General features: G+C 32.9%; 3 protein-coding genes across 3 annotated transcripts; 2 read left to right on the top strand and 1 right to left on the bottom strand.

Moving 5' to 3' along the window:
* The first annotated feature begins 4,371 nt into the window (after positions 1-4,371).
* Positions 4,372-8,156, top strand: LOC111407853 (origin of replication complex subunit 5-like). Its single transcript, XM_023037539.1, has 5 exons — positions 4,372-4,579; positions 5,201-6,043; positions 6,151-6,570; positions 7,436-7,751; positions 7,839-8,156. Exons 2-5 carry the CDS (start codon positions 5,205-5,207, stop codon positions 7,887-7,889), a joined length of 1,626 nt encoding a protein of 541 aa, XP_022893307.1. The 5' UTR covers positions 4,372-4,579; positions 5,201-5,204; the 3' UTR covers positions 7,890-8,156.
* Positions 8,157-15,097: 6,941 nt separating this feature from the next.
* On the top strand, positions 15,098-19,260 carry LOC111407851 (probable pectinesterase 53). Its single transcript, XM_023037538.1, has 5 exons — positions 15,098-15,526; positions 16,067-16,256; positions 16,657-16,863; positions 17,463-17,698; positions 18,983-19,260. Exons 1-5 carry the CDS (start codon positions 15,177-15,179, stop codon positions 19,128-19,130), a joined length of 1,131 nt encoding a protein of 376 aa, XP_022893306.1. The 5' UTR covers positions 15,098-15,176; the 3' UTR covers positions 19,131-19,260.
* Positions 19,261-20,679: 1,419 nt separating this feature from the next.
* On the bottom strand, positions 20,680-21,033 carry LOC111408547. Its single transcript, XM_023038293.1, has one exon. It carries the CDS (start codon positions 21,031-21,033, stop codon positions 20,680-20,682), a length of 354 nt encoding a protein of 117 aa, XP_022894061.1.
* Positions 21,034-22,897: the final 1,864 nt, after the last annotated feature.

Here is a 22,897-nt window from a genome sequence, read left to right as displayed (position 1 = left end):
GTGATGTTTATAGGAAGTCAAAATAAGGATGTTTATGTCATTGAATTTGAAAGTGAAGAAAAATATTTATCACATTTTAAAAGATACTTGACTGTGGTACAAAAAATTAGAGTCATGTTTGTATAGACCAACTCTCAAATATTTCAAAAAATTATTTTTGTTAAAGGTATGCCATATTTAAAATTTGCGAAAAAGTAAATTTGTGGCATGTCTATTTGAAAAACAAGTGAAGAGTTTCTTCTAACTTAAGCAATATTCTTCGACTACAAAACATGTTCAATTTCTTCACATGAATCATTTTGGACCATCTAGAATCACAAGCTCAAATGGTAGGCATTATGCTTCGTCGTTAGTAATAACTATTCTAGATTTCTTAAATCCTGTTTTTTGAACCTAAAGTATGAAACTTTGAATCATTTAAACATCTTTGAAGAAGGGTTCAAAATGCAAAGAGATACACTATTATATGTTTGAAATGATCATGTTGGAGAATTTGATAATTTTGATTTTGATGATTTTTGCAAAATTGATGGCAATGAACATTATTTTTTGGCTCCTAGAACTCTTCAATAAAACGGTGTAATAGAAAGGGAGAATCATACAATAGCTCAAACTATGTAAATGGTTTACAACAATATTTTCTTTTAGTACTGTGTTCCATGTTGTGAGTAAATTTTTTTTTTTTGGTGAGTAAAAAAAAAATTTTTTTTTTTTTACTTATATAGAGTTTTTGAAAATTGTTTGGTTGCAAATTCCTTTTCTTAAATACTAAATTTGACAATTATCACTGAATTTGAAGTGTGGGTAAATTGAATTTATACTAAATATTTTCGTATGATTAGTTGGAATGTATATACATCTTATCCAAATTATTATACTTTTGTCATTTCATCACTCGTACTTTGATTAATATTTTTACTATACAGTGATGATCATCCTCTTGTTTGAACTTGCATATATTTGGAACCTTGTGATTAATTAAGGTGGAATATATTACTATTTTCTATTGTTAACTTAAAGTTTTGATCTTATATGACATACTCTTCCTATTTGCTAACTTTTTGAGATAGAATTTGAAAAGCATTATATCTCCTCTAAAAGATAGGGGGAATAATGTGATATATAAATATTCTCTATGGTCATTTTTGATCTCAAATGTTATATCTTTTTGCTTATGCCAAAATGGGGAAATGTAGTAAGATGATTATGCGTGATTTGAATTGAAAATATAATATGCCTAGAATATATGAACAAAAGGAAAAAGAGTGAATGTATGCTTTAAATATATGATTATTGATTTGTAAAAGTTAAGGGGAATATGAACTATGTGAAAAATTTATAATGCATATTCATCTATCAACTTGATGTAGATTGTTCGCTTTTATATTGCAAATCATCTTATTTGTCATAATCAAAAAGAGGGAAATTATTGGCCTATGGTTGAGTTCAATCACAATGTTTTGATCATAACAAAAAATATTAATATTGTTTCTAACAATTTATTTTGAGTAATGATCGTTCAATGTTAAATTCAATTGAGCACTAAGTACTCAAGTCAAAAAATTCGGGACGAAGAAAGATCAAAAGCATGAGAGACGGCATCAAATAAAGATGGCAAGATCGAAGTCACACATTCAAGAATTTAAGAGCCAAACTTCGGAGAAAGATTAAAGACGTGATTTCCTGGGCAAAATGTAAAGATACGAATACTTTGATATTTGGCAATGAATGGTTAAGCTCAAAATCCTTCCATGCATCAAAAACAATTTTTGTGTACTAAAAACATTTCAGTGCAACGTTTTAATTAAATATAAAAATGACTATTAAAAGTGATATTTGGACTTTAAAAAATATTTTCATCATGAAAAATTACTTAAAAATAAGTTCCAAAAGTCCACGCACTTCAAAACTTTCAAATTGGAACAAACGGGGCCAAAACTTAAAAACACCGTGTTGTCGAGGCGATCTACCAGTCGTAGGAGGCGGTCAACCGAACACCCTCTGAGGTCCAGAATTTGACAGTTCTGACTTTTGATTTTTACTGTACAAACTGCTATATTGATCTTTCGGACAAAAGGCAGTCGACAGGATTAGTCTTCCACAAATACATATTTTTTCTCATTTTTGAACTCTATAAATATCCTCACTTTTTCCATTCTTCACAAGATTTTCAAGTGAATCAATGTAAGATATATATTTTTTTAAGAATTCTTTGAGCCTTTATTTGCATTCATTTCATTTGTTTCTTCATATCAAAAACTTTGGTTGATTCAAACTCATTAATCATCATTCTCATCAAAGTTTTCCATCTTTCTTTGTGTTTAACTTATTTATATCATTCTTAAAAGAGTGATATATTCTTGAAGAATGTATTTGCACTTACATTACATAGATCTTTCTACTTCTTCATATTGAAAAACTTTGATTGTTGAATCAAATTTCTTGTATGATTTCCTCATCAAAGTTCTTCATATCTCTTTGTACTCAACTTATTTATATCAATTTTCAAAGAGAGATATTCTTGAAGAAGTTCTTTGCACTTATATAGCAGAAAATTTTCAGTTTCTTCATATTGAAAACTTTGATTAATTGAATCAAATTTGTAAAATTATCATATTCATCAAAGTTTTTCATTTCTCTCTTAGTACTTGATTTATTATAATCATTCATTAAAAGAGAGATATTTCTTGAGAAGATTATTTGAATTTACGTTGCATTTAATTCTTTTTAATCTTCTCATTGAAATACTTTGATTGGCTGAACTTAATTTTTAATTGTTATTTTCGTCAAAAAATTTCATTTAACACTTGAACTATCATTTGTTACTATTCATTGAAGTGTTAACATTTCTTAGTACTTAATTTATTTTCTATTATTTATCAAAAGAGGATTTGATTGTAAAATCATTTTAATAAAGTGTGGGTCGTGTTGAGGTCCCGGAAAGCTCAACATTGTGTAAGGATTGGTGCTCCTTGTTGTAAGTCACCATGTGAGTCATATTGAAATCCCGTAAAACTCAATAGTGTAAGTTGTGTTGAGGTCCCGTAAAGCTTAACTTTGTAAAGGATCAGTGCTCCTTGTTTGTAAGTTATAGGAAGCGTTGAAAAAGATTGGATTGCACTATATGTCAATCAACATAGTGAAAAGGCCTTACTTTGTTGGAGAGTTTGGTAACGGAGGACGTAAATCATTGCTTTGAATCGAACATCCACAATTATATCGTTTGCATCCTCTTTCCCTTTTAATTATCATTTTTATACTTGCGTTTATTATTTGAATTTATCAATTTAGTCTTTATTTGCTTTCTTATTCGTGCCTATTTGTTTAATTGACATATTTACTATCATATTGGATTATATCTAGAATTAATTTTTGAAAAATTTTTAAAAACTAATTCACCCCTTTCTTGGTTATTCATTCATAGGCTTTCACCATGCTTGAGAGCAAGGGGCACAAGCAGCTATGCACCATTTCAAAAAACTTGAGAAATTCGGTGTTTGTTAGTTTTTTTTTTTTTTTTTTTTTTTTTTTTTTTGTGGACGTTGGTTTGGTACGGTTTAAAAATCACCCCCAAAATCAAAATAGTGTAATTCTCATCATATTTCTCAACCTGCCAAATTGGAGAGTTTTGATCATTTCGCAATTTCTCTTTCAATTTTACACTCTATAAAATAACTATTTTCAGCCAACATATATGTTCAAAACTAATTTGTAAATAAAAATCAATAATTAAAAAAATATTTATAACCATAAAAATTTCTAATAAAATTTCACTTTTGTATAAAAAAAATTGCTTATAATGTATAAAAAAAATACTAATAAAATATATATGATGAGAAAAAAATTATTTATGTGTAAAAATTATTTAAAAATACAAAACTAGCTATAACTGTAAAATTTAGGTATAATTAATTATAAGTAAAAAGATTAGTTATAACTTAAATATTTAACGAAAAATAAATATCACCTTTTAAGAAAATTAACTTATTTATAAATAAAATAGTAAATATTTTACTTTTTAAGAAAATTAACTTATTTATAAGTAAAATATTATTTATTAATAAAAATTTTAACATAAGGGGTGTTTAAGCCACATTATTTTGGTAATAATGCATTCTTGAATAGTGTATTGATGGGAAATGTATGGTTAAAAAATAAGGAAAAATTTTTAATTTTCGTATAATATTATCTTATTGAAAAATAAGTGGTTGAAATATTGTCAAATCATTTTTTAAAAATGTATTTTTTTTTTAAAATAATGTGGCTCAAACAGGCCCAAGATTGAATTTTTTTTTTTTCTTATTTCACAATTATTAAATAATAAATTCCCATTAATTGAAGTGCTTTTGAGTTTTGATTACTAAAAATCATTTACAGTTGGATTTCCCAAAACCGTACTTAAGAAAGCCCCGTAACCGGTACCCTAGCAGCCCTAAGGTATTCCGCTTAAAATTGGAGCAGCCGAACAGTGTGGTGTGGAGGAGAGGCGAAAAGGAGACATACTCATCACCCCTTTGGCACCAATTTATCTTGTGCCGCAGTGATTTCTACTAAACTACTTCATCACCAAACTTGGAAGGTAGTATCGGATTTTTATTAGGGTAGAAAAGGCTTTTTATGTTGAAATCGCACCAGATGTGATTGTTGTAAATGATTAAATTCAACTCAACTCAACTCCTTATAATTGATTTCTTTTTCGAAAAATTTTGTTTCTGGATTGTAATCTTCCCCTACCAACAGTTATTTTTTTCAACAACACTTCTTTTGAATTTTTAATGCGGTTGATTATGGTTTTCTCCTTGCCTTGGAAACAGGCTGCCCCTCAAGTGTAATAGGTGAAATACCCAGGACAAATGGGTGCTAGAAAATGGATTTCTTATGTAATTTTCTTCAATAACTGTTATATAGTTAACACATAAATTACATGCTTTAATAGTCTGCAGTTTTGTGGGTAGTGATTTTTATGCCTTTTTATCTATATTTATAACGATCAATTCGGACGACCGACAGTTTGGTGTCAAATGTGTTAATGGGATTGATTGCCATTTGTTAGAAGATGTGAGGGTTTTTTTTTTTTTTCTTATATAGTTTTTTCTGGTCCTTATTCTTTACATTGTACTTCTCTTTAATATTGTAATTGATTCAAGTTTTTGTTTCTTCCAATTGTACTAAAACTTCGATTTTTTTGGTGCATTTTCAGAGAAATGGGTAAAGAGGAAAGCCCGCATGTTAACAGAAGAACCACAAGATCATCCTCTTCTACTACCCCAAATTCTAAAACTGTAGGCGAGGTTTCAAAAATCATTAGTAATACTCAATCTTTGACCGTAAATGACCTTGTGATCAGTGATGAATCTATAAGTCTTGAAGAGTTGATTAATTCTTTTCCCCATAGGCGCGTTCAAATTCTTGAATTGATCAAGCTTTTGGGCCCTTTGAATTCTCCTATGATTCCATTATTTGTCTATGGAGGTGCTTCAACAGGCAAAACTAGCACGGTACTTGAGATTTTCAAGCACTTGAAGCGCCCATTTATTTATAGCAGTTGCATCACCTGCTACAATCCCCGTATACTGTTTGAATCTATCTTGAACCAGCTTTTGCTTCATAGGAAGAATGAAAGAAATGGATATTCAAGTGCCAAGCGCTGTGAAAAGCCCTCTGATTTTGTAAATCTTTTACATGATGCTTTGAGTACTTTTATAGACAGGCTCGAAGGTGATCTGTGGAAATCTAACTCCAAGAAGTCTCCTTCACAAGTTACTGGGAAGATGATTTACTTAATAATTGATAATCTAGAGCACGTTAGAGAATGGGATAAGAGTTTGAATATATTGCCCTTTTTATTTAACTTATATGATATTTTGAAAATGCCAGAGATGGGTTTGATTTTCATAAGTAAAACCTCACTTGATACGTATCACTCAGACACAGGTTATGCTGAGTCTCTCCCTGTTTATTTTCCTGATTACACTGAAGATGATCTACGCAAGATATTCATGAAAGACCAATCAAATCCCAAGTTATATTCCTCCTTTCTTGAGTAAGTTCCACACTAGTATTTCTTTCTTTGTGCTTGAACTGTCATTACATTTATCATAATGTTGATTTACAATTAACTTTATTTTTATTACGTTTCCTGTTAAACAGTGTAGTATTGAGACCTTTCTATCATACCACAAGGCGTGTTGATGATGTAACTAATGCCATTTCACCATTATATAAGAAATATTGTGAACCGTTAGATGACACAGGGATCACTCCTGATGAAGATACGAAGAGAAAACTATTTAAACATATTAATCCATATATCTCACAGTTTTTGAAAGAGACTTTTCAAGTTCCTTCTCAACCTACACTCAAAGCCTCTGCCAGCAAGGACAAGACCAGGAAGAAGGGCATTACTAAGCCTGGATTCTGGGAATCTTTAGATGAGTTGGACTTCCATATGTCTACTTGTGCTAAATATCTGCTTATTTCTGCATTTCTCGCATCACGAAATCCAGCTACGCTTGATGCCTCACTCTTTGACTCAACTGGAGGATCTGGAAATCGGAAAAGAAAGAGAAAGTAAGTTATTTGGAAGCTTGATATATTATCTTATTTTAATAACTGCGAGGCTATGACTTACGTTTCTCTTGTTTGTCCCAAAAAAATTATCCCTGTTTTGCTTTGCCTAAGATGGCATATTTTCTTATATTTATAGCTCTGCTTTTAGCTGCCATGACATTACTGGTATGATATCTCATCTGCCTAAAAATTAAAAGCAAACGTGACATAGGCAGAAGTGCGTTAGAAACGAAGAGCACGTTCAAAGACCCATCGATTCTAGGAATACCTAGGAATTCAATAATCAGAAGTTCGTTGATTCAAGATTGAATACTGAACCATCCATAAGAAAAATCTCAACAATATATTTATGAAATTTGAATCAAGCTGATGATTACCATGATTTTGCACTACTTTATATAGGATACAAGCAAAATAAAAGGTAATGATTAAGCTAAGTAAAGGAGGTAATAAAATTAGAAAGTGATATAGTTGGGTTTTATTCTTGCTGCAAAACCAGCCTCATCTATGGTAAAAAATTGGACATGTAATCTGCTCTTCTTTGATTTTGGATGATGGATATTGATACATAAATTGGTTTGCTAGATATTAAGCCCCCGTTTGGTCCCCGTTAATTTCAATTCCATTACATTTCATTTTTCTCTCTTCTATTTTCAACCACACAATCCTTCATAAAATAATAGTACTCCTAAATCGAAGACTTTTCCTTTTTTTTTTTTGTTTTTTTCAACCACTCATTTTTCAAAAAAAAAACACTATTCCACCCATTTCCATTTCTACAAAATGGGGGGCCAAACGGGGGCTAATATGCATACAAAAGTACGAAAGTAATTTGATTATATTTTCTACTGGTTTTGCTACTCAGGAGCTCTGAAAAATCAATGGAGAAGAAGGAAAGTAAAGAACAAGAATTACTCATGAAAGGGCCAGGAACTTTCCCGTTAGAAAGGCTTTTAGCAATATTTCAGTGTATCTCTTCTGTTGCAGAATATTCACCTGGTGATGAAGTGCCACAAATTGATGGACTAGGAGCCAATGGTTGGGATAGTGGACTAATGTCTGATGTTCTCCTGCAATTATCTAGTCTATGTAGTGCTAATTTCATCACCAAAGGAGGTAGCTGCCCATTGGAAGGAGCAATTCGGTATAGATCAGCAGTCTCCGAGGACATGGCTTTAAAGGTAATTCTCCCATAGGCAGTTGTTATAAGCACCCATTTCATTTGCTTTTCGTTAATATGCTATGTGGTGTTTTCAAATGGTTGACAGGTAGCAAGGAGTCTGAAGTTTCCCTTGCCAAAATATTTGTATAGTAGATAATCTCTAAGATGCGGAATGATGACTGCAACTCTTGGGCTCGGGTAAAAATCTTGGTACAGTTCTTGTTGGGAGCTTTTTCACTACTGTATACAGTGTTTGATAGAGTTTTCGTCAAGGGTATTGAAGCCTTGATTTTGCCATTTTGTCATGGGATGGCGTGGTCTTTGTGTTTTGTACAACAATAGTGCTGAGCTATACAATATTTCCATGGTTTGGCAATGGACCTACGTCCACAAGAGCGAGGTGGCTATAATTTTATTTTATATATATATTTGTACATGATTTTAGGGAAAACCCAAAAATACCCTTGCACAGGGATATAAATCTGGCTCGTCGGCTCGAGTGGCCTGAGCTCGGGAAAAGCCAGAGCTAGCCCGGCTTATGGCTCGGACGAATCAAGCCGAGGCTTAGGCCAAGCCCTATTTGGGGGCGTCGACTCAAGCCCATGTAACAGGCCATTATCAGCCCGTACGAACCAAGCCCAAAATAATAATAATAATAATAATAATAATAATAATAATAATAATAATAATAATAAATATGAAGGCAGCAGTAAATATTGGATACGTGATAATTTGATACTACAAGATTCTAAATTAAAAATTTTCGTTGAAACGGTTATATTTTTTCCTTTAACTATGAGATAAGTTTTTAGTTGCATATCATTTTACTTCATTCGACTTGAACTTGCAGTATTTTGGTTTCAAATTTTATTTTCGATCTACAATTTCTTTGTTTTAATATTTAGTTTCTTTTATTCTAATATTTAGTATCTTTTGTTATAATAATCATAAATAAATTTTATTAGTGATGAGATTAATGAGTTTAGAGGTAGTTCGAGTACTCCAATTAGTTACGATGCATTTCAAAATGTTTTAATTGATTTGGAAGTAATCGAAGAGGAGAAGTACTTGAGACTAAAAAGTCAAAAAAAAAAGAATCCACGGATTGTTGACAACATGTAACAAACACAAGTTGGTGTTCGAAATTGAGTTAATATTTGGAAAGCATGTTGCAATTATTGTAGCAAAGAACTGAGTTGAAAGTTCGGTTCAAGCACAACGTATTTAAATAGGCACATGTTGAGGAATTACAAAGTGAAACCAATCGGTCTCGACTCGAAACAAATCGAACTAGTGTTTGACAATTCTATCCTACTCTTTCTGTCATTATGTATTCATAGAAAAGATTTCGTGAAGAAATAATTGTATCCGCGGCTATAATAGACATGCCATTTATGATAATAGGCTCAATACACTTTACTCGACATGTGCAAAATTATCTCCAACCCAGATATATTTATTATTGTAGAAATATTTTTCGTTCAGCTACTGTGAAATTATTTAACAAAAGAAAATAAGTTGTTATTAAAAAACTAAAAACTTTTAATAATATCATAATGCTTAACTCTAATTATTGGATCGGTGTTAATAAAAAAAGAAGAAGATTATATTATATTCATGTTACGGCACTTACATTGATCACCTATGACTTTTACATAAAAAGATTATTGTACTTAGATGTATAGAATATTCTTGTAATGCAACTAATCTATATATATATATATATAGACACACACACATGGTTTTAAAAGATATTATATAAGAATATGGTATGCAAGAAATTGTTTGAAGTTTTACTTTTGATAATGTTAGTGTGAATAAATTTGTTATCAATATATTTATTAATGACCTTAATCCTACATTTGGAAGTTTATTTTTTCATCAACATTATGCAATATTATTAATTTGATTGTAAAAGATGGATTAGAACATATAAAATTGTCCTTAGATAAAATTAAACAATCAATAAATTTTATTACTATATCATCAGTAAGAAAAACATGCATTTAACAATTTGTGTACAGAGTATAGTTTATAAGAGAAATTATTTGTCATTGATGTAACACATAAATGGAAATTTACATATCTTATGTTACATTGATGTGAAAATTTATAATAAAAATATTTTACTATATTATAATGGTAGGCAAACATATGTTATGTGAAGAAATTTTTAAAACTTTTTTCCGATATCATAAAAGAATGTAGTGATATTTATTATCCTACATTTTCACTAGTTTTACAATACTTATTCTACATTTCAAAAACATTTCATAAATATAGGAATTTGCCAAAAAAAAAAAAATTTGACAGTCTACTCGATAGACTTAAAATTTCGTAAATATTGAAAAGAATTGTTCTATTTAACTGGTACAAGAGTTATTATAAAGGGAATTTCAAATTCATGAATTTGAAATTATCACATGTGCATATTGAATCTATATTATGTGAAATGTATAACTATTAAGAATGAAGTCAAGACAGTTCTACTTCCCAAAATTCTTTTTCAAAAAATATTTCAAAAAATTCAAATTATCTATGAAATTGTTTTAATACCAATAGAAGTGTTTCCTCATTTAGTTCTAGTCATCAATATCTAGAGCGATAGATGTTGGTGGTACAAATGTTGAAATTCCCCTGAGTTAGCTAGTTATATGTGCATGGATGTTCACAGTGTATTACAATCAAAAAAATTACAAGAATTTAATTTTCTATGATGGTGGAGGTATAACAAAATACAATATTCAATTGTATCTAAAGTTGTACATGATCTACTAACATTTCCGATCTCTAGAGTGGCGTCAGAGGTTGCAGTTAGTTTAGATGGTCAAGTTTTATGAGACGAATGATCAAAACTAAAAAAAAAAAAGAATATTGGAGACTTTAATATACTTGAAGAATTGAGAATGTGTGAAATTACGTATTCCAAAACAAGTTGACAGTATAATGGTCGAAAAGTTGCAGTAGATCCAAGTATATAGATATTGTAAATTTTTAAATTGATTAATTAAAAAAAACCTATTTTTTAAATTTATTTGTCTCAAAAAAATTGTACACGAAATATTTTATTTGTGTACAATTTTAATTCCACCTACATTAACTATAGCTTATCGTAAGTCCGGAAAAAGGAGGAGGGTTTTAACTTTTATTTAATACACAATTTGTAAAAATTGCACATATTAACTTTTAAAAAAAAATGTTAGATGTCACGATGTAAAAAAATAAAAAGTTGCTGGCTCAATAAGGCCCTAACCGGAAGTTCGGGTTTAGTCTAAGTTTTTGGCTGAATAAAAATCGTTGACATATGGTCGACTTTATCCTCAATGTTTTTATCATAACAAATAAGATTAATATTGTTTCGAATAATTTATTTTGAGTGTTGATAGTTCAATCTTAAAATCAATCAAGAATTATATGTCGGTCTTGAAATGAAGATAAAGTTGAAAGTTAAGCATTCAAGTCAAATAATCGAGGCGAGAGCTTAAAAAATAAATGCCAAGAAATATCAAGATGGCATGACAGATCAAGAGCATGAGAGATGACATTAAAGAAAGATCATGACGAGAAGTTCAAGAACCAAATATGAAAGAAAGTTCGAAGATATTGGTCTCGAAATGAAGATAAAAATGGAAGTTAAGTATTCAAGTCAAATCATTCGAGACGAGAGCTTAAAATAAATGTTATGAAAGATCAAGATGTCATGAGAGATCAAGATCATGAGAGACGACATCAAAGAAAGATCAAGACGAGAAGTTCAAGAGCCAAACATGAAAGAAACTTTGAAGCAAAATCAAAGACTAGGCCTTCTAGAACATATGTAAAGATATAACACTTTGATATTTAGTAATGAATGGCAATATCTCAAATATTATTTTGTGCATGAAAATAACTTTCACTTGCATAAAATATTTTAATCAAAAGTAAGGTTGAATTTTTCAAAGTCATACTTGAATTTAGATCACAATTCTTTAAAAATAAAATAAATAAATAAATAAATCAACTATCAAAGTCAACGATCAAGCGGACATCTGGTTGACCAAGCGGACATCTGGTTCGCCAATGGTCAGATTCTTTAACTTTTTTGACTTCTAACGCACAACGGCTAATTTGATCGTCCAATTCACAAGCGGACGTCCGAATGGATCGTCCGGTTGGACATAACTTTTTTTTATTGCTATAAATATCACCTCACTTTCATTCATCACAACAACCATGAAGAGAGCTCATTTATGAAACATATTTGTGAAAAATCTTCTTTGAGCTTACATTTTAATTTTCATTTCATTTATTTCTTCATAGCAAAAATTTTGATTGTTGAATCAAATTTTTTGAATTAATTTCTCTCATCAATGTTTTTCATTTATCTTTGTTCTTAACTTATGTATATCAATTTTTAAAAGAGAGATATATATTTGAAGAATGTTTTTGCGCTTACATTGTATTATTCTTTCTACTTCTTTATATTAAAAACTTTGATTGTTGAATCAAATTTCTTAAATCAATTTCTCTCATCAAAGTTTTTCATCTCTCTTTGTTCTTAACTTATTTATAACAATCTTAAAAGATTATTTTTAAATAAGGTCTTGCACTTATATTATATAATTCTTTCTACCTTTTCATATTAAAAACTTTGATTGATTGAATCAAACTTATACAATCATCATATTCATCAAAGTTTCTTATTTATCTTAGTACTTAACTTATTACTATCATTCATTTAATGAGAGATATTTGTTGAAAAATATTTTTTTTTTAAATTTATATTATGCTTATTATTTGAATTTACTTTTTTAGTCTTTACTAGCTTTCGTATTTGTACATAGCTGTTTAATTGTCTCATTTACTATCATATTGGTTTAAATTTAGAATTAATTTTTGAAAGAGTTTTAAAAACCAATTCACCCCCTCTTGGTTAATCATTCTTGGGCTTTCAAAAACTCGGCTCAGTTCCGACTGGCAAAAAAGCTCATACCATTTGACTCGAGCCGAGACCAAGCCTTGAGTTTTAGCTCTCGAGTCGGCCTAGCTCAGCAAGTTGACATGCTACCCTAGCATCGTACTACGGGGGTGTAGCCCTCGCTCTGCTCCGTTAGGTGCCCTTCGGTTCCCTTACGTCGTTCAAGCGACATCGCCTTATTTTATTTCAGTATGCATGTGTTCCATTATTTCAGTATGCATGTGTTCCATTATTTATGAGCCATATATTTAGCACTTGGAATTCCAAGTAGTTTGCAATATGATTTGGAATTATTTACATGAAAATCCTTTGTCACTCCATTCTGATCAATCAAGGATTAATACTCTTTCGTCATATTCTTGTAAGGTAATACTATTTCAAGAGAAAACGTGATTAAGAGAAAATATCATGGATTAAATGCATGTGCCTTTCTTCTTGACACAGAAAGAGATATCGTGTGGCAATAGTCTGCTTCGTTAGAGTAACTTTCGTCTTTTCTTGATCATGTCAGGACAAAAAATATTTGATTACAATTTTGTAGAAAGCTTACAACAGAGAATTTAAATGCATTGAAAGTAAATTGATCATTGATTGATGAAAGTTGAAAATTACAATTGATGAAAACTAAAAATTACAATTGTTGGCACAGGGAGCGGACACCAGTGAGCTTGAAAGATTTTTGAATGACTAATAACACTTATAATAGCACTCGGAAGAAAAACCTAAGTGATATGAATAGACGTTTAAATAACGAGGAATCATACTAAACGTTTATAAATATCAGAACTATTTTACAACTGAAATAACTATTACAATGGAAAGGAAACTACAATTCAAACTTGAACAAATATTTACAATGTACAATCGAAGTTGGGCAAACTGCGACTGCGATTGTGTCAAGGGGCTAAGTAAAATTGCGGTCCTTGACACCAAACCTCAAATTTTAGCTCGCGAGCCGGCTCGGCTTGGCTAGTTGACATGCTACACCTGCATCGTACTGTGGGGGTGTAGCCCTCTCTCCACTCCATCAGGTGCACTTTGGTTCCCTTACATCGTTCAACCGACATCAGCTTATTTAATTTCAGTATGCATGTGTTCCACTCTTTATGAACCATATATTTAGCACTTGGAATTCCAAGTAGTTTGCAATATGATTTGGAATTATTTACATGAAAAGCCTTTGTCACTCCATTCTGATCAATCATGGATTAATACTCTTTCGTCATATTCTTGTAAGGTAATACCATTTCAAGAGAAAATAAGATTAAGAATATTTGTATACTGATTGGGATTTGATTTTGCGCTTTGGAAAAGAATAGCTTTAAAATCTGGGACCTCATATTGCCTCGTTTTTAGTGTATGTCGTTTATTTCAAAGGCGAGAATTTGTTATGTTGGATCAATGTCATAATCTCACCACCAATAAATAAAAAGAAAAAGAAAAAAAAAAACTAACCTTTACGTTTAATGGCAATTTGGAGGTGAAATTGGAAAATTTGGTATTTTGAATGGATTCTAAATAATTATTTTTTCAACATGATCAGATTGTTATTTGGAATAATTCCTTTTTTTTTTTTTCTCAAATAGCAAGTATGCTCTTATTGGTGTTAATAAAGTTGATTTGACGTAGTTAATTATATACATGCACTTGAATCAAGTTATTTATCATGATAATCAGTATATGTGACGATGAACCTCTTGATTTACTGTCAAAATCAAGAATGGATCAATATAGATTCTCTGTAACTACAATCTTGCACCAGCCACATTTATGTGACGAACAATATACGCTTCATCTAATTATATTTTTCTATATTGTGATTTTCTAGATTCCTTTGATTGTGCCTCGTCTCTATCCTTGTTATTACACTTCATAGCATTTGATAAAGTCCAGTTCATTAGTTACTATGTCATGAACATATTTTATTGACACGAACCTTTTTCCTATACATAGAGGCCTTACCTAGGCTGGCACAACATGGCCCTGGCACGCCTAAGGCCTTGACACGACCTAGCTTTATAGACTCCCCGACATTCGAGCCACTTTTACGTGTCATTCCGACTAGTAACTCCACTCCAATATCCATTTTTCTAATTCAAATGACAAATTGAAGTTTGGCATGGGAATATTTGAACCTTTGCACAAAACCACAGAGGACAATCACGGACACAAACAACAGCAAAAAAAAGTAGAAAAGTCTTAGTAGCAACGTTTTTATAAGCCAAAAAGTGCATTCCGTGGAAACTCTTTTGTGGTCTTTGCCTGTGACATCCCACCCCCCACCCTACCCCACCCCACTCCCAATACCACTCTGTCAGTGGAAGCACCCGTGACTTCTAACTTCCACGTCATGATTCTCCAAAAACAGAATTTAATCAAACTCATTCATATATAAGCCATGAATTCACCACTTTCTAATGCACTTGCCAGCTCCAGAAGAAATTTTCTTTTATTTTCAGTCCCATTATTCTCATTTCTCTTTCAAATATGTCCTCTTTTAAACCCATTTTCATTCTTTTTCTTCTTCTGAATGCTAGCACTGTATTGTGCCACACTAAAGGTATGAAACCCAAGAGAAATTCTGGGAAGCAGTTATCAGTGAATATGACACAAGTTCAGTACTCAGAACAACAATTCATGAAATGGGTTACTTTTGTTGGTAGCTTAAAGCATTCCCTTTTCAAGATTGCCAAAAATAAAATCTTCCCTTCTCACAAAATTACTGTTGATAAAAATCCAGCATTTGGAGATTTTACATCAATTCAGGCTGCCATTGATTCTCTCCCTATGGTCAATCCTGTGAGAGTATTGATCAAGGTTCACGCAGGAGTTTACAAGTGAGTGTGTGTGTGTGTGTGTTTTCTCCTACATGAGCTATGTAATGCAGAAGAATGCTTGAAACAGAGTGGATCCAAAGGGAGTGGCTTTGGGGTTGATTCCCGGGTTTGGTTCTAGGTTATATGGTTGTATCAGTACCATGAGCTATATAGCTTTTAGGTAAAGTAGTATCAATATCCTACATTAACTGGTATTAGAGCTGAAGGTCTCAAGTTCAAGTCGATACTAGAGCTATCTTTTGGAGTGATTGGATAATGCATGAGTATTCTTGAAAGGGGGGTGAGACCGAACAAAGTGAGTTTGGGGGTGGATTCCCAATTAGATTCTGAGTGATATACAACGGATTCTATTAGTGTTGTGAGTTACGGTTTTTTGGCAAAGTGATGACAATAGCCCATATCAAGCTGTGTCAAGAACATCGTGACATAGTCACTATTTGTTTGTTTTTTTCACTTTCTTTGTCATTATTATGCTTTTTTTTTAATGTCTAATTCTTGTATTTTGGAAGAAAATTTATGTTCAAAATGCAATATTTTCAGGGAGAAGGTAAATATACCACCATTTAAATCATTTATAACAATACAAGGTGCAGGAGCAGACAAAACAATTGTTCAATGGGGTGATACAGCTCAAACACCAGGGCCAAATGGGCACGCTCTTGGTACATATGGCTCTGCAACTTTTGCTGTCAATTCTCCCTACTTCGTAGCCAAGAATATTACATTTAAGGTCAGACAAACCATCTCATTTAAAAACTAAAACGATTAGTCGAAGATACGTTTTTCTTTTCAAATTTAGTCCTAAACAGGAGAAACACTTGGATAGGATGGTGACACCGTCCTTCTTGGTGTGACTGTCCAATGAACTGCCGTCACCTCGTCGGATGACCCAACTTCACCCAATGAGGTGAGGCCGCCTCGGGGTCATCCGACGAGGTGGTAGGTCCCGAGGCGGCCTCACCTCATTCGGTGAAGCTAGGCCATCCGACGAGGTAGCGGCTCCTCATTGGATAGTTGCACCACATATGATGGTACGACCAACCTACCCAAGTATCTCTCCCTAAACAGCCCCTTATTACAACCCGAGCTCATTTGTTTTTATTCTTTTATCAAATGTCTAATACGTTCAGAACACAACGCCAGTGCCAGCACCAGGAGCTATTGGAAAGCAAGCAGTGGCATTTAGAATATCAGCAGATACAGCAGCATTTATGGGTTGTAAGTTCTTGGGTGCACAGGACACTCTTTATGATCATTTGGGTAGGCATTATTACAAAGATTGCTATATTGAGGGCTCTGTGGACTTCATCTTTGGAAATGCCCTCTCCTATTTTGAGGTAAATTTTCAACTTTTTTTTGAAAACAAAAAAGTAATTAATATGCTTTGGCTTCAATAATTACAAGATTTTTTTAGTTAGAAGTGTGAGATAAAAATAGATTGTTAAATTTGCTTGTTTTCGGTACCTCTATAGACGCGAAAATCGAGTTTCGAACTCTGATGGACACGTGTTGAATCCGAGGAGCATAAAATGACCTTGCCTACCAATCGTTTTCACTGTCTATTTCTGAACATTAGGGGTTTAAAACCATCAAGACAAATCACATGTGACACAAGTATGTAGAGGACTAATAGACAAACTATAGAAGGTTGTTCAAGAAATTTGGTTTGTGTAATGTCATCAGGGGATCCAGCACCCGGCGAGCACCGACAACCACCCCATCCTGGATCAGCCCGAATTTTTTTCCCCTTATATTGGGCACCGTCTATGCTCACCTCTCATCCTAGATCTGCTAGTGTGTGTGTGTAATGTTCTATCATCTCATCATTAATAAGCTGAATTACATGATACTCGACATCTAAACTTAAAAAAAAATAAAAATAAAAATAAAAAAACCTATGACTTTTTAGTCTTATCGAGTCTTTTTTGTTATGCAGAATTGTCAGTTGCATGCAATAGCACCAGTAATAGGGGCGTTGACAGCACAAGGGAGAAGCAGTATATTGGATGACACTGGGTTCTCATTTGTGAAATGTAAGGTCACGGGTTCAGGGGCTTTATACCTTGGAAGGGCATGGGGTCCTTTTTCAAGAGTGGTATTTGCATATACATATATGGACAACATTATAATTCCAAAGGGCTGGTATAACTGGGGTGATCCCTCTAGAGAAATGTAAGTTCTTTCTTTTTCTAACTTTCACCTACCTACCTACAAACCCAACCCACCCACACATTTACAAATGTTAGCATGTGATCTCATCATAGTTCACACATTCAAGATCCCAAAGAAAACAATATTTACGTTTTTGTTGTAAATATAGATATATGTGGAGATTAAAATCAGATTTTAATAGAAGTTCAAGAAATAGGTGGTTAATATGGTTGAATCAGATTTCGGATCAATTGTGGATCGCATTAAATATGTGATTAAAATTAATTGTCGAATTTGACTTTGATAAAAATTTAGACTTTAATATCTATCAACAAGGGCACAGTATTTGCTGAGGAAATTACTTATTAGAAATATGTTTGTTTATCCGACAAGGTACTCATCTTTCTTAATTGTCAAAATAAGTAACACATTCCTTACAAACAATATCAACCTAGAGGTCATTTTTCATTTAAACATAAAAATATTTTTTTCCAGTTCACCAAAAATTTGACACTTCAGAATTATAGTAAGACGTCAAAATTTTACAACAGTTCTGAACTCTTTGTCACGAAAGTCCATATATATTGAATGCTTAGATCCAAACATGTACAGTTTAAAAGAACATGTATTGACTTGGAAAGTGCATAATTTCTTTATTGGAAATTGAAGCATCGGTCCTCAACTTATTTTTTGAACTCCTTACTGCCCACCAACCTTTACAAATTGAGCGAAGTTAGTTTTCAACCTTTTATTATAGTTGCACAATCAATATAAAAAGCATATTAAGTTATGTTAAGTTGGCACGTGCTCAAACCAGCCAAATTTGGGAAATAAACTTCATAAAGTTGGACGTGTAAAAAGACATCTGACCTTACATATGACTACTTAACAAAAAATTTCGACAGTTTTTGCCATAAGGATCATTAATTCTCAAACTCTAATGAAAAGTTCAATATCAACTTGCTCATTTTTAAAGATTGACGACCAACTTACCGGGCATGGGACGGCGCCATCGCCTTTCCACTCTTCGCCCTCCACATGTAGACGAGTGTATGTACCTATAATTCTATCTTTTTCTTAATGACTAAAAGCACTAACTCCTCTTTCACCATTATGTATACCATTTATATAAAGGGACAATCATATATGTATCCACTCACAGAATCTTATATTAGTGTGAATGACTATAAACCCATTTATGAATGTCCATTGTTTTTGTCTCATGTAACTAATCTACCTGTAATGCACCATTATACCCACAAGTGCTGTTAATTAATCTGTCTTGATTTTGGTGGCATTTTTCAGGACTGTGTTTTATGGACAATACAAATGCAGTGGACCAGGGGCCAGATTTGCAGGAAGAGTTTCATGGTCAAGAGAGCTTACTGATGAAGAAGCTAAGCCTTTTATTTCACTTAGCTTTATTGATGGTTCTGAATGGATCGAATTATGATATTTGTAAAACCCATATTTCCTGGTAAGTTGTTGGATGCCCTACGGTACAAAAATAAAGATAGGGAAAGAAAAAATAATCTACTATTTATAAGTTTTCTTATTATAAATCTTGGACATATGGTTATTGATATCGAGTTATGTTAGACGTGTCAAGATGAATGGATCGACCTGATCAACCTATCTACATACGAATCAGATTCAAGTCCATTTTGGGCTTGAATTGGGCCTTCTAAAAATACGATCGTGACACCTAGCTCAATCGGCATCCAAATCTAAAACTGGACATCCCCACAAACCTACTAAAATTTGGACAAATCCAGCCATCATGTTATTTTTCCTCCTTGGGAAATTTAATGTGACTTAAAATTGAATCACAATTAAAAATTAAATAAAATTTATATTATTTAATTATCTGTTGAATATTAAAACAAAAAACTTATAAGTAGAGTTTACTAATAATAAGAGATGCATCATTATGGTTTTTAGTATATTCTAAGTTGGCGAGACATTGTGTAGAAAATGTAGAACAAAAGATAGTATTTATAGCACGATAGGGATGTAAACGAGTCAAGCCGAGTCGGCTCGCGAGCCTAAAGTTTCGGCTCGAATTTGGCCCAGTTAAAATGGCCGAGCTTTTTTGCGGGCTGAGTCGGGTTGAGCAAAAAAAAGGCTAGGCCCGAGCTTTTTCTGGGCCGAGCTGGGTAGGCTCGCTCTATTTATTATTATTTTTTTCCTTAACTGCCTTGAAGGCAGCCTCAAATTTTTAAAAATTTTTTTTTTTTTAAAAGCTCACGAGCTCACAGGCCGGCTCGAGCAAAGCCCTTGTCCCCAAAATGGGGCTTGGCCCGAGCCTAGGCTAGGTAGAGGTCTACCGAGCCCCGAGCTGAGTCACGGGCGGTCCGAGCCGACGAGCCCGATTGCCATCCCTAGATAGTATTTATAGCACGATAGGGATGTAAACGAGCCGGGCCGAGTCAGCTCACGAGCCTAAAGTTTCGGCTCGGGTTTGGCCCAGTTAAAATGACCAAGCTTTTTTGCGGGCTGAGCCGGGTCGAGCAAAAAAAAGGCTCGGCCAGAGCTTTTTTTGGGCCCCCGGCTCGCTTTTTTTTTTTTTTTCTTAACAGCCTTGAAGGCAGCCTCAAATTTTTTTAATTTTTTTTTTTAAAAGCTCACGAGCTCACAGGCCGGCTCGAGCAAAGCCCGTGTCCCCAAAATGGGGCTCGGCCCGAGCCTAGGCTCGGTAGAGGTCTACCGAGCCCTGAGCCGAGTCACGGGCGGCCTGAGCCGGCGAGCTCGATTGCCATCCCACGATGACTCTTATAATATTATTTTATTTCAATTTTTTAATAAATTTTATTATGGCAGGCCAAGCCGTAAATCGGTTCAATATATGGGCTGCATGGCTCATTTTGACATCACTAAGTTACCCTTCAAAAAACAAACAAAATTATTGAAACATTCACGTCTTAGAGGTAAAATATAAATTGGAAAAAAAAAATGTTACTCAACAAATATTTGCATGTAGCTTTATTAGTAAAAATTATGACTCAGTAAGTTTCAACTATTTTTTCTTTGGAAAAATCAGTATAGTATCCCCTCCCAACTTGGAGACCCTCTTCCTTGGCAAGCTGCTCAATTTGAACTTGAACTTGACTGCCACCAACTCTACTTGGTTCTAGCAAATTGCAGGCTACCTCAATTATAGCTTCACCATGAGCAATTGCCATAGATTGTACTGAATGGAGTCCACCCCACCTACTACTCACTCTCTTTGCAATTTTACAAACTGCTGTCATGTCATTAGAGAATATCGGTACATTGTAGTTGTCAACCCATGGGGTTGCTCCAATTACAACACCAACCTTGCCTTGAATTGCTCGAGGAGGTCCCCACCCACACATTTACAAATGTTATCATGTGATCTCATCTTAGTTCACACATTCAATATCCCAAAGATTATTGATGAAATTACTTATTGGGAAATATGTTTATTTACCCGACTAGGTACTCGTCTTTCTTAACTCTCAAAATAAGTAAGCGATCAAATCTACAATTTTTGACCATTAAACATTGAATAGTAAAAAATTATAGGCTTATCTGCTGACGTGACTGGACATGTTTTATCCTACCTACTATGGATAAAAGATCATTTCTATGATAAAAAGTGTCTTAATTTTTGATAAGTTTGGCACGTTCTTAAACTAGCCAAAGTCTGGAAACAATAGTAAACTTCATAAAGTTGGACGTGCAAAGGATATCTGACCTTGCATATGACTATTTAACACAAGATTTTGACCCTTTTTGCCGTAGGGATTATTAATTCTCAAACTGTAATGAAAAGTTCAACTTAATCTTGCTCATTTTTAAAGATTGACGACCAACTCACTGCTACTTAATTTTCATTTTGGGCATGGGACGGTGCAGTCCCCTTTCCATTCTTCACCCTCCACATGTAGATGAGTGTTTGTACCTATAACTCTTTATCTTTTTCTTAATGACTAAAAGCACTAACTCCTCCTCTTTCACCCCTATATATACCCTTTGTATAAAGGGACAATCATATATATATATATATATATACTCACAGAATCTTGTATTAGTGTGAATGACTCTAAACCATTTATGAATGTCCATTGATTTTGTCTCATGTAACTAATCTACCTGTAATCCACCATTATACTTATAACTAACTAATTTTGGCCTTAATGTTGTCACTTCGCTATATTTAATGTTGTTAATATGTCTTGATTTTGGTGGCATTTCCCGGACTGTGTTTTATGACCAGAGGCCAGATTTGCAGGAAGAGTTTCATGGTCAAGAAAACTTACTGATGAAGAAGCTAAGCCTTTTATTTCACTTAGCTTTATTGATGGTTCTGAATGGATCAAATTAAGATTTTTCGTAAAATCCGTTTTTCTTGATAACTTGTTGGATGCCCTACGGTACAAAAATTAAGATAGGGAAAGAAAAAATAATCTAGTATTTATAAGTTTTCTTATTATAAATCTTGGACATATGGTTATTGATATTGAGTTATGTTTGAGGTGTCAAGATGAATGGGTCGACTTGATCAACCTATCTATATACGAACCAGATTCAAGTCCATTTTGTGCTTGAACTGGTCCATCTAAAAATACGGTCTTTACGCCTAGCCCAATCGCCATTCAAATCTAAGACTGCACCTACCCACAACCCACTACAATTTTGACAAATCCAGCCATCATGTTATTTTTCCTCTTTGGGAAATTTAATGTGACTTAAATTGAATCACAATTAAAAGTTAAATAAAATTCATATTATTAAATTATTTATTGAATATTAAAACAAAAAACTTATAAGTAGAGTTTAATAATAATAATAAATGCATCATTAGAGTTTTTAATGCATTCGAAGTTGGCTAGACATTGTGTAGAAAATGTAAAACAAAAGGTAGTATTTACAACCACGACAACTCATCTAATTTTATTTTGTTTCAATTTTTTAATGAATTAGGCTAGATGGGTCATCGACCGACAATCAAACCTGGCATGGCCATTCATTATGGCTGGCCAAGCCGTAAATCGGTTCAATACAAGGGCTGCATGGCTCATTTTGACACCACTAAGTTACCGTTTTTAAAAACAAACAAAATTATTAAAAGTGTAATGCCATTCATAGGTCATTCATTGCGGTAGGCGCCCCACATAACATTGTACATAGCGATTTGTGATTTGATCTATTAATATAGTAGGGTTTTTCCCCCATTTTTTTTTTTTTTTTTTTTTT

This window comes from Olea europaea, chromosome 13 (assembly GCF_002742605.1).
Source record: "Olea europaea var. sylvestris chromosome 13, O_europaea_v1, whole genome shotgun sequence".
Classification (NCBI taxonomy): Eukaryota; Viridiplantae; Streptophyta; class Magnoliopsida; order Lamiales; family Oleaceae; genus Olea; species Olea europaea.
Note: the sequence above shows the minus strand (reverse complement) of the source record. Positions and strands in the feature narration are given on the sequence as shown.